At 44.3% G+C, this 12,589-nt stretch overlaps 1 protein-coding gene across 1 annotated transcript in view; it reads left to right on the top strand.

The window, feature by feature from the left end:
• The first annotated feature begins 7,376 nt into the window (after window positions 1–7,376).
• The window catches only part of COX10 (cytochrome c oxidase assembly factor heme A:farnesyltransferase COX10), a 104,231-nt gene continuing 99,018 nt past the window's right edge, over window positions 7,377–12,589 (top strand). The window contains exons 1-3 of the mRNA XM_086473709.1: window positions 7,377–7,419; window positions 8,040–8,164; window positions 9,801–10,125. Coding sequence (XP_086329835.1) covers window positions 7,377–7,419; window positions 8,040–8,164; window positions 9,801–10,125 — 493 coding nt within the window. The remainder of the gene's footprint in view (window positions 7,420–8,039; window positions 8,165–9,800; window positions 10,126–12,589) is intronic.

Here is a 12,589-nt window from a genome sequence, read left to right as displayed (position 1 = left end):
AGCTCAACTGGGTAGCAACTACCCAGCAAGGGCGGGAAGGCATAAGGGGAATAAGATGAGTGGTTACGACCTCAATTATGTTCCACACCTGAAAGGCAAATCCTCCGGCCGTGCCGTGCCCCCATACCATGCTCGAGCACAAGCTCAGCACTGACTCAGGAGGAAAAGTGCCAATGCCTGAGTCACCAGGACCACTTCTTGCAGCACTATGGGTTTTCCTTAGGGATTGATCCAAGTAATAACCAAATTTCACTTAGCTGGTGCGATGTGAGAAGATGGCAGCCCCAGGCCGGAGGCCTAGCTTGTCCACCTGCCATGTCCTGCAGGTCAAGGCAGTAAGAGCATGGGTGAAGCACTGGGGATAAAGCCTGAGCAACCCTTGCCCGCAGCACGCCCTGTCTCACCAGTGCCACCATCCTCTCCTTCTGCGAGCCGTTCAGTCTCACGCTGTTGAGAAGCTGCCAAGGGCTATGTTATTTATACTGGGATTGGCTATCACTGCACTCATATTTTCTGAGGTGAGGATGAGGTAGGCAGAGGAGGAGACAGAAATCCTGCCAGTCAGAGAGTATGGTCACCAGGCAGCTGGGCTTTCCGTAAGAGCAAGGCTGCTCCCACACCCACCGAGTCACAAAATAAAACAACGTCCTTTCAGAATGGAAAGTGGCCATTAAAGCTCTCCCTAATCTGACTTTGGGTGTTCTCAGAACTATAAAAAGAATAATTTATGAAATCCTTAGATCAATTACATAATAGCATCACTGCACATAATTGCAAAGCTCTGGAGTGTTGTTACCCTTGCAAGTCAGTCATTTGCACTTACGTGTTTGGTGCTGCTACGACACATTTTTTGCTGAATCCAAGAAATTTTGCTGCAGAACAACTGTCCAAACAACCTAGCATTAAGGGGCTTGTGATGCTTCTTGCATAAAAGCTTGAAATAGTACAGGGCAGGAGGAGGTAACACGGAATGGGAAACTTGGTGGAAAGCTGTTAAGTCTGTGAGACAAATAACAGGAGGTGCTGAGCAAGCTGTGGTGATGTTACAGGCTCTGGAGCTACCACAGGAGAGGACACATCTTGCACAAACCCAAGTGCGAGCAAGCACAAGGTTGTCAGTGGGGCTTCAGTCACAGTCTTCACTGAGATGGCTGAGGAGCTATCTCCCCTGACCTCAATGATACAGTGGACAGTTAATTAGGGATGTGTGAGCATTAGCAGTGGATCTGATTCAACTTCCACTTAAGTCAATGGAAGCATTTATTGATTGATTTCAGTAAGAGCTGGTTCAGGGGTTAAGTTTCAAGATGAGGTGTATAGATGTGCAGAAATGCAACCGATTCTCTGAAGTTCAGTTGAATTATCTCAAAGTTCAGAAACCACAAATGACACATAATTATAAAGCACAACCTGTAAATACCTGGACATGGTTGTGCTGCTTTCTCACACACTGGGTTGGGCAGTAATTCAGACAGTGAAAATTGTCCTTTCCTGACTTGGAGCAGATGCCTGCAGGACCTACACTTGTGGGAAGGCTTAAGGCATTGGCCAAGGTGCCTTAGGACAACCATGGTCTTCCACCACAGGGTGAGGAGGAGGAGCAGGCCATGCAGGCTCCAGTGGGTGTAGGGACAGGGTTCACAGCCACTGTCATATTGCGGATCACATCTCAAACCCATGCTCCTCTTGTGGTGGCCATCTCCATTCCCAACCCTCCAAGCCCACAACATCCTTGCACACCTGGTCAGAGTGGCAACAAAGATGGAGAAAAAAATGCATCCAAGAAGCAGCAGGGGATAGGGTCTGCACTGAGAGACTGGGGACAAAATTTATTTGCTCCCTCTTCATTTCATTTTGGAGAAAAGAGCAGGAAAAATACCCAGAACAAGCTATGGAGATTTGTGAGAGGTCTTCTATGAAAGAAACCATCAGAAACCACACGTGCAGGAGCTGTGTCAGTGGAAGCAGAAGTGAAACAGCAGTGCTGTGCTTGGACTCAGCAAGGGAGAAGCAGGGAGATGCCTGGTGAAGGTTGATGGGGTCTGGTGGAGCTACTCAGTCCAAAATCCACATTCAAGGAAGAGAGGCAAAGGCATCCCAACAAGGACAGTAAAGGGTAAGAATTGCTTCCAGAAATTGGAGCCCACAGTGACTGAATTAGGACTGTCTGGGCATCGTTTGAAATGAGGAGGAAGCTGAAGGTTTTCCTGGAGCTTGGCACAGGGGGCTTCATCACGCTCAGCCAGCCCCCGTGGAGGGCTGGGAGACAGAGACTGAGCAGGTGGGTGCTGCAGAAGAACGAGCCAGAAGAGGAGTCCTGCCAACATGGGTGCTGCAGGGTGGGGTTGAAACCAAAGCAGGAAGGGGAATAGGGTCATGGACTGATAGGGATAGCAAATCATGGCCTTAGGGTGAGCAGAAAAGAGTGATGGGGCCGATCAGAAACAGACATCCTAAGGATCTCATAGCATGCACGTGTTGCTCCACTGAGAGCTGGTGATGGGCAGAAGCAGAGAAATAGTGTCTGTGCTGGGGGATGCTGGCCTGTGGAGCTTGGAGAGCCTTGGTGCCTCAAGTCCCTCTGAGCAGAGTTGCCTGGGGTCTCTCTGCCGCTGCTGGAATGGTCTGCCCCTCCCAAGCAGTAGGCAAAATGAGTTAATAGCAGGTTAGCAAAACACAACTTTGCATCTGGTGCTGAGAAGCTACAAGCATGAGCACGGGTGGGTTTTGTGCAACTAATGGCCATATCTGTGGAGAAGACACACTCTGCAGACTGCTGCCTGCCTTTTCTGGCTATCAGGCTGAAAAGCACTTTCAAAAAATGGTTAATGTGTGTGTACCGAGCACTTCCTGAGCAGTTGCTGAGTATAGGAGATCAGTTATGCAAGCTGTTTCTTCAGTTTTAATCTGATTTCCTCCCTCTGCTCTTAATAAATCTTATTTTTATTAGATCTTTTGAGTCCTAGGCAGCTTGGGAATTTCACATAGATTTTCCAGAAAAAGAAAGACCTCTGAAAGGAGGTATGAAAAAAAAAATAGAAAGCAGCTCTGGAGATATCCAGGCAGCAATTCAATGAAAGAGCACAGGACACAGGTTCCTTTCTTCGTTTTCAGGGCAAAGGGCTGCTGGAAATAGCTATTGTTGATGCTGGCTGAGAACTGTAAGGGATAAGAGGTATCGCTACTTGTCAGAAACAGCAATGTCAGGGCAAGTTAAAAAGGGATGGCTGATGTGATGGGGGATTGCAGCGGGTTAGGTAGCTCCTTTGTGAATCTGTGTGGCTGGTTGCTGCTGCTGCAAGGCAGGTCTCACCATTTACCAAGGGTTTTACCCCTCATGCCGCCCTGGGTACAGTACATCCCGTCATCTTGGTGTTTACTTCCCATTGCCTGCATGTTTGCACCAGATTTGACGTCACTTCCAAATCTGATCACAGCTGAATTTACACCAGACAGTCAGCAAAGTTCTACCTAAGGAAAGATTGGAAGTTTTTTACTTGAAGTGAGCTATTATAGCTCGTAGTCCATTGCAGGTGGTGAGCAAGCAGCATAGGGCTTGCCAAAATTTGGCATACCACAGGGTCAGCAAGAGGCCACCTTTGACAGCTGGGAAGGGGCAGCAGTTTCTAGCTTCTGCTGATTTCCTATTGGTATATTTGAACTCTACTTTGGGAAAAGGCTACTGAGCCCTGATCTACCAGGACTACTATTTCACTTGCTCTTGGAAGCTTTAACCACTCTGAAACACGGAAATCGGGACAGTGTGAAGGGTTTGGGGTTTTTGATGTGGATTTTTTTTACCTGCTACTTTCCACTTGGAGTTATTTGCTGAGGGCAAGTCTTTAATAGCATGGAATTGGCACGTTTCAAGCTCTCAATTTGTACCAATGCCTTTCGCTCCTGGTTGTGGGGTTTCTTTATTTAAGGCCAAAATATACGTATGCTTCAACCTTGCAGTGATATAAAGCTCGTGCATCACAAATGCTGATTCGTAGAAAATCACAGAAACCCTGAAACCTATGCCATTAAAAGTGAGTCAAGGAACTACTTAAGGGTCATCAGGATCACTTCAGCCACTGAAGTTGGAACAAGCCCTGACTCAAGGACATCTCAGCAGGGATGTAACTGTAGCGTTGAGCAGAGATCGTTTGCTCAGTCTAGATGCCTTAGCACTCAATCAGCTTTCTACCATTACAGTCTGCCTTGGCCTTTAATACTTTCTTAGTTCTTATCTGTTATTTATGTGGTTCTGATATGTCCTGATGCCCTTCACTTTGGACACCATTTCTTCTGTTACATCCTGGGCTCCCAAAAGGCAAATAGAGTTGGGCTTCAGCTGATCGGGGTAGAATTGCACTAAGCTCCAGCTTCCCCCCATGGTGTATTACTAAGCTACACAAGTCACAGTTCTGAAATGATCTGTAAAGGTTACCACAATAACAGCAGGACGCCATCTTATTTATTTTGCACTTGGCTTTTAGAGTTCCCTATCTGAAAGTACATCAAGTCTCTGTGGAGCTCTAACATCAATGCCACATTCTATGAAGCAAGGAAAATATAATATTTTTACAGTCGGTCTTTAAATCATTTTCTGACAACAAATCAATCTTACAAGAAGCCTTGTTGGTGTTATGAGTAAAAAATGGAAAGATTTTGAGATTAAAGTATAATAATAGTTTGCTGTCTCCACAAATTTGCCCTTTCGTGTATCAAACTATTGCATTCTGCTGCAGAGATCTAATTAAGACCCACCAATCAGATTTACGATAGTGCTAATAGGAAAAAGGATTGTATAATGCTGTTAATATGTGATCTATAATTAACATTAATGGGAGTCGCGTGGTTAAATGCCCCTTGCATCACCCTGAAAACTGACCTGCAGGTGCAGCGTTCACTTCGTAACCGTGGGGAAGTAGCAACAGACACCGAGCAATTGGCCGTCTTGGTGATTAGCAAAAAAGTTAGAGATGCATCAGGAGTCATGCTGCCCCACAACAGTGATTCACCTTGGAGCCCCGTGTCAGGAGATGAGTCTTCTCCTGCCACCCTCCACATGGTCCTGTGACACTGGTACCTGGGCTTTTACGAACGAGGCTGCGGGAGCTGGGCGGAGAAGGTGCCGAGAGCTCCCTGGAAGGGCCGTAGCCCCCTTGCCCCGGTGCTTTCTGGAGCCTTCAGTATTTTGTGGAGCCAGCTTCTGCAGAACCAGCACTTTGCAGACCTGAACCTTCTGTAATGAGATCCAAAGCCTGTGGAGCCATTTTAGGCTGAAATACAACTCTGACATTTGGATACTTCTGTCCACTAAAAATCCCAAGGTTTTTTTTTCTCTCTAGGAGGAGTTTTAATGGTTAAACCCAAACGGGCACGTGACATTCTGTCTGCCCTAAATCATCATTATTGTTTCACGAGGAGGTATTGGTCTGTCTTGAGGCCCGTGGATAACATTCTCCTTAATTAGAAAAGTAGCGTTTTACCCCCTCTCTCCAGGGGTGCAATTTATTGCCCAAGTGAAAGGCAATGAAAATCATTAAACCTTAAATCTCAGCCCTGACACAGAACACTCTGGCTACCTCAACCTTTTCCTCTTCGATGCAAACTGCGCTAAAACCAACCAACCATTCCAGCCTTCTATGTAAGCATTGTGAGCGTTTGCTACGTGATGTTTATTTTATTTTTGCAGGTGTAAATTTAAGTCGAGGTCAAATCTGCCCGAGTTACAAAAACTAGCGATGCAAACAGGAACTGCAAAGTGATATACGCTCAGTGATGAGAACTCGGAGTAAAAAAGGATATTAACTATAAGAAATGTGAAGTCCTAATTTCTCCCCAGCTCCCCAAATAGAAAGAGAGTGGAAATAAATGCTTCGAAGTAGGATATTCTTGGTGAATTAGAGTGAGTGTTTTCATTTTATCTTCCTAATAATGATTTAAGATGACTTGTGCATGAATTTAAGCACTATAAAGAAATGAAAGCCTGGGAGGAAGATGGTTCTGAGAAAGATTTCCATGTTAAAATATTGAGAATGATTTTCAAGAGCATTTAAGTGACTTATAGCCTACATCTCCTGAACTTAAACTCTTAAGAGAAAACATTTTAAAGATGCCTGGGGGTGCAATTACGCTTTACAACTTGAGCAGTCCTAGCCATTCTCTTTCCTTTTTGTTCAGACTCCAGTCCAAGGCCCCTTCCTCCGCGCTTTGCACCAGCTTTCAGCCTATCGGCCCCTGCGCAGGGTGAGTTTGAACAGCTAAACCAGCAAAACAAGCCATCTTTTCCCTTCAGGTTAGCAAGTTGAGTCAGTTTAGTGAAGGATCCAGCCACCCCCAAAACCTGTATGAGGGGTGGGTGACAGCTGGGTCAGCTCTTCAATGGGACATCCTGCAACGTGTAACTTCACACAAGGGCTCTAGAAATCAAACTTTCATGTTCAAAAATTACTTTAGGAACTAAATACAGATTTTTTTTTTTTTTTTTTTCACCAAGCCTTTGGCTCTTTAAAGCTCAGATCCTTTTGGGAATGAGACTCCATGTCCTCAAGAAATAATTTATTTTTTATTAGACCTCTCTTTGTCGTTAGAATTCTAAGTATTATGTGATCTCCCCACGAACTCCAGGGTACCCTCTTGCTCTCCGTCACAGCCACCGCATCCAGACTGCAACCGCTCAGTGAAAACGAGCCCGGGGATGCAGATGAGGGAGTTGCAACCGGTGCCAGGAACAAGAAGCTGTGAGGGTGCCCCAGGCAGGGCTCTGGGCCGGTTCTCTGTGGGAAAGGTGTCGGAACTTTCCACTCCGGCCCCAGGCCCCACCTGAATGCCTTCACCAGTTGTTATACCCCAAACCCTGAAATCCACCGAGCCCTTCTCCCCCTCGGGAGTTTTTATCGGTTTTCAGGTGACGGTCGGTGTGAGGCTGCTCTGGCACTCGCTTTGCAGGACCAGCGCTCAACCACATCCCCCACCGGACTGCCTCTCCACGCACACCCCGGCCGCCCGGGGCCGTGAAGCGCTTCTACCCCCCCATCCCGTTACAAACCCAGGGGGAGCAGGAGGCGGCGGGTTCGGCCCCTGCGGGACACCCGCTCCGCCGGCCCGGGAACTCCTCCCCGCAGCCTGACGGGGCCCGATCCCCCGGGCCGCGGCCTGTGCGTGCGGGACAGCCCGGCTCCAGCCCCGCCCCCCCCCCCCCCCCCCGGCGGCGGAACAGACCCAGCCCCGCCGGGCCGCTCCCGCCTCCACCCGGGGACCCGCGCCCGCCCCCGCCGTCCCCGCCCCGGGAAGCTCCAACCCGGAAGGCGTTTAGAGGTCACGGCGGGCAAGATGGCGGCGCCCAGGCGGTGAGGGGAGAGGGCGGCGGGAGCAGCGCTGCGGTCATGAGCGCTGCCCGCCGCTGCAGCCCGCCCCGGGCGCTGGCAGGTACCGCCGCTCGCGGGGCTGCGAGGGCCCGGCGGGGTCTAGGGGTGGAGGGGGGCTGCGCCCGGCGCTGTGCGGGGCCGGTGGGGAGGGCAGGGCCGGGGCTGGGCCGATACCGGGGGTGCGAGTAGTCCTTGGGGCTGCTCTGTGTAGTGGTGTAGGGAGCCCGTGCATCTCTGTACAAATCCCCCTATATGGGGATATAGGTGTTGTGTCACCCAGGGGCGTCCTCTTGAGGCATTTGACTTTGCCGCTGCCCTATGTCAGTTGCTTCCTTTCAGCACTGCGTGTGCAGTTTTGCCAGGATGGTTTTGTCAATAGCGTGTAGAGATGGTAATGGAACGATAAACTAAACATGCATCTCTGGGGAGCTGAGAGATTTGGGAAAAAACCCAGAAACCAGGAGGGCAGGGCTACGCTTCCAGTTCTCCCACCTGGAGCCTGCAAGCGTTGTTTCTCCCCACCTGGGCAGCCCTGGTTCCCATCTGTTGGGGCATCCTGTGTCGCAGCTGGCAATAGACACTGTAGTCTGAATTAGAAGCAAACTCGGTGACAGAGAAGGAACTGGAATCGAATGGTCTCTTTTTTTGCTTTGTTTTGTTTTGTTTCTTTCCTTCATATAGGGTTATTTGTCTGGCACCTGAAGAACACTGGAATACGGCAGATACCGTGCCACTTTGTGCACCTATGCCGTGTAGCCAATGACAGGTTGATTACATTTCAGTACTTCAGCTTTCTCAAACGAATGGTAAGTCAGGGAGCATATTTATCTCATATTTCTCATTTAAGTCATTTTGTCCCCTGTGATGAGTCAAAATGGAGATTAGTTGACAAAAATAGTGTTTTTTCTTACCAGCCAAGCTCAGGCAATTCCAAGCCTCTCCTTTTCTGCACTGCGTCAGGGTTAAGCACCTGGCATCTAAAACATTTGAGGTTGCAGGAAACCTGCTGTAGCATGGACAATGCCTTGTGCTGCAGGGTGGCTTCTACTAGACAGGGGCCTTTCTGTGCCTTTGAAGTGGGACGCTTATTTCCTGTTCATGAAATGAAATTATTTCTAAAGTTGTTATTTATAAAAAGGCTAATAAGAAAATCAGATCTTGGCTAGCAGTCATACAAGTGGTAGATAGAACTTACCTGTAGAGGTAGTGTGTTCTGACTAAGAGTTAATCAGTTAATCTGAATCAAAATACCTGAGCTCATTAACTTAATGGGTTACGTTCTATAGGGTGCTGTTAGTTTTAGGTATTAAAAGAGCTGTAATTATCATTCAGGCCCTTGAAATTGTATCTTCTTTGAACAGTTGTATTGTGTGTAAGAGGATGGTAGTAAAAGACATTTTGCTTTTCCCTGAATTGTGTCCTGTTTGTTGTGCTTTGGAGCTATATCTATGAAATCTGGGGTAAGACTAAGTCTTACAGCCAGTGACTGCTTTGACCGCAAGGAGCGTGTACATCTGTTGGTATTTTTTGAGCTTGGGTCCTGTATGAAGCAAGAGATGGGGGTTTCTTCCATGCTTCTGGGCATCACCAGCACTTCTCAAATTATTTTTTTTTTGCTATTGATTTGATCTGTGTTCACATCAATCATTCAGTTTCATATCCCTATTCCTCATTATAATTATTGATGTGTACTTTAAACTGTGATTAGTTGAAAGCTCAGTCTTTTTATGCCTGTCTCTTATGCTTGAAATAGGTAGAATATTTTGGGGAAGAAAAGGTAGGAGAAGCTAAATGATCTTACTCTTTTTACTCTGTAAGAATTCTAAAAAAGAGGAAACAACTGTCCCCTAACTTTCTGTTCAGTATATGTCTATTTGAAGTGCTGTTGAAAATTGTTGGCTAGTAAATTAGCATAAAGTTTAACATAAATAGTAATAGCCTAATGGGGGAGATGATTTTATATCATAGAAGGTAGATTGGATTTTCTGGCCTTTTTCTGATTTTTTTCATATCTTGAAGATGCAAAAAGTTTTGTGCTTACATTTGGAGACCAGAGTTGTTACGGGCATGTGTTTAAAGGTGAATTGATTAGTTGTAAATCCAATGATGTTATTTGGGGTTTTGAATATGAATAAAATAGTTTGCTGTTAAATCTACGGGGGAGGAAGTAGTTTTGTCCAGAAGCAGTTCTTCAGGCTTAAGTGAACATTGTTGATGCAGCTGTGAGTTGAGAAGCTGCTTTTGTAATATCTTGTCCAACTTCAGAAACTTTTTTTGCGTGTGAAATAAGTGTTTGAAATTCAGGCTAACTCAGTCATGTTGTCATAGAAAGTAATTCTAACAAGAATAATAATATAGCAGTCATATTGATGTTGTTGTTAACCTGAAATGGACACCAATATCTTCTTAACCATTTGCCTTCACATTTCTCGTTCTATTTAGTATGTAACGCAATACAACAATGACCTCAGCCAACGAGCCAAACCGAAGTCAGATTCAGTTGCAACTCCTTTTCGTGAGCTTCAGCAATTGGATCAAGAAAAAAAGGTTATACACAAGATTAGAGCAATTTCACCTGTTCATCAACCTTTGTCTGAGACATCAAGCAGAAATGAGTCAAGACAAATGCAGTCAGCTGTGGAAACTGAAGGCTCGGTCGCACCAGCGAGAGCAGAATCCAAAGACGACAGACAATGGAAAGAAATGAAGCTCCAGCTGGGTGATTTGCCAGGAATTTTGGCACGCTTGTCCAAAATTAAGCTTACAGGTACTGCGGGTCGTTTTTTCACTTCTGTGCTCCCTGTTTGATATCAGAGTCCTTTAGCTTGTTACTGGTACTGTGTAGCTTTTCGTGTGATAATTCCCATTTCACTGATGCAAAGTACCTGGGTCAATTCCATCAAATGTGCACAGGGAAAAATTATTTAATAGTTTTCCCATTAAATTTGTCTAAAAACAGTGAGGAGGAGCTTGCATCATATCGACAGCTAGCTTTTGGGAATCATAAGCAAGCAGGTGTTAGTACAAAAAAATAAGGTGAAACTGGGTTAGGAATTAATTTATTCATATATAAAAATATATGAATATAAAGAATGAATTTACAAACATTGTATTAAGTATTTAAAGTCATCTTGCTTCAGTTTACCAATGTTCTGTCTTTCTTACTTACCTTTCACTTCAGTACTGCTTGTTGTGAAACGAGTATTAGAAGTACCAATAGAAGATAATCTGAATAATTTTCTGTCTTGTAATGGAAAATGTTTGAGTGTGACCAATTAAATTTCCTGAAATAAGGTATAATTTACTCTTCTAGTCAATGATAGTGTTGTATCTTCAAACCAGCAGTTTGTTTAGCAATTGCCTTGTCACCTAACTACATTTTCCCTTGTTCTAATAGTAATATTTAACAATTATAAATTACTTCTTTTCCAATAGGTAGTGCTATGTATATTTTTATGTCTAAGGAAACCAATGATCTGACCAAAGCCTTATATCTTGTCTGTATTGGGGCCAAGAACAGAAATATAATTTCCTAAGTCTCTACTGTGGTGCTCTCTCCAGGGGGTGAAATAAATTCTTGATAATAAAACTGTTCTCTTTGCCATAACAATTTGTTATAATAAAGATCCTGAATTCAATTTACTTTTTGAAACTTTTTGTCTTGCAGTAGATACGTTTTCATTGTTTTTTCTCCATTGAAAAACTGTACTGACCACATACTGTGTACAATGGTCACTTAAATTTTACTGTAGTAAAAAGCGTTATAGTTTTCAGTGTTGAAGAGACATCTCATGTTTTGGACTTGGCAAAACTGACCTTGTCTGTATGTCCAAATGTTCTTCCTCGTTATTTTTAAAAAACCTCAAGGTGTTTATTTTGTGCTTGTAAAGAGTTGGGTTAGTAGACTTGAGGGATGAAAAACATGTCTTTTGATACTTCCTCATGTCACTTTTATGTGTTAGCCTTGGTAATTTCAAATTTAGGTGTATAAAACTCTTAGTAGCACAATTAGTAGTTGTCAGGATGATTGTACTGTGGATTTGCAACAGCTTTGTGGCACATACAACCTCAACTATTGCCTCTTCTTTCTCTCTGCATGATACAGCTCTTGCCTTTTTCTCCCCCATGCTTTTCAGTTTTAGTAATATTTTATTTCTGTAGGACTCACCGTGGATAACTTAAGTGCTGTATGAACAATTAGCTCTTCTGGCATATTTTCAATGAGGCGATTTTATTTAAGTGGTTCTTTTAGGTAAACTTGAAAGCTGTGCCTGTTACTGAAATAGAATTAAATTTAAAAATCTCAGTAGATCCAGAAATGAAAAGTTAAAATGTCGTGATTAAGTGACTGGACAGGGAGAGAGAAAATGACCTTTTGCTTTTTAAGCACTTGAAATGTATGTTCTTATGTTTGCTGATATTCCTTATGGGTGAGCTCAGTGTCAATACCACATCTGAGTATTACTGGTGCTTCTCAAGACGAGTGTTTCAAAAACTGCAGCAAGAGTGTCTTTTTCTGGAGAAAAGATTGTAACACTTTTTTGTGCGGCCTCAGTGTTGCTGCAAAAATTTTCAACAGCTTCTAGTAGGCTCTTTTTAAAATGGTAAAGGCAATACTGACAGGCAAGCAAGTACCACTGTGGTTTTAAAACAAGGTGTTATTTGAAACCTGTAGAAGGCAAAGGTTACAGAATTTGATTCCCTTCAGGACTGTTGTTTTTATGAGTCTGCATTTTGAAATGTGCTGTTCTTGATCCAAGGTAAGTTTAGTAAACTTTGTACCTGTTGAGAAGGTATAGAGCTACAGAAAAAGCCTTAACCTCTCTTTTGTTGTGATCTTTATGTGTTTGGTGGGGAAGATGATTTGGGGTGGGAAGATTTTATTGGAAGTAGGAAGTGTAAAAGAGTAAGCCGGATGAAGAGGGGTTCGTAGTGGAGTTTATATTGGTCATAGGAAAGCGTAGGAGACGAGCAGGAAAAATATTGGGTAGTGTGCAGAGCTAGGAAATAAGCTTTCTTCTAAATTGTGTAATCGTTTAGACAAATTATATATTCTGTAAGGAATATGGTGCTGTAGTTCTTTGATTTTATTTTTTTTTAAAGAAAAATAAATTCTCTGAGGTCAGTTTTTAAGTTACAAATGACACACAACTCAATTCCTTTCACCCATGAAGTTCTGATAGATCTCATATCCTGTGTGGGTTTTTTGGCAGACTCTTTATTTATACTTT

The sequence above is a fragment of the Leptosomus discolor genome, chromosome 15 (assembly GCF_034619465.1).
Source record: "Leptosomus discolor isolate bLepDis1 chromosome 15, bLepDis1.hap2, whole genome shotgun sequence".
NCBI lineage: Eukaryota > Metazoa > Chordata > Aves > Leptosomiformes > Leptosomidae > Leptosomus > Leptosomus discolor.
Note: the sequence above shows the minus strand (reverse complement) of the source record. Positions and strands in the feature narration are given on the sequence as shown.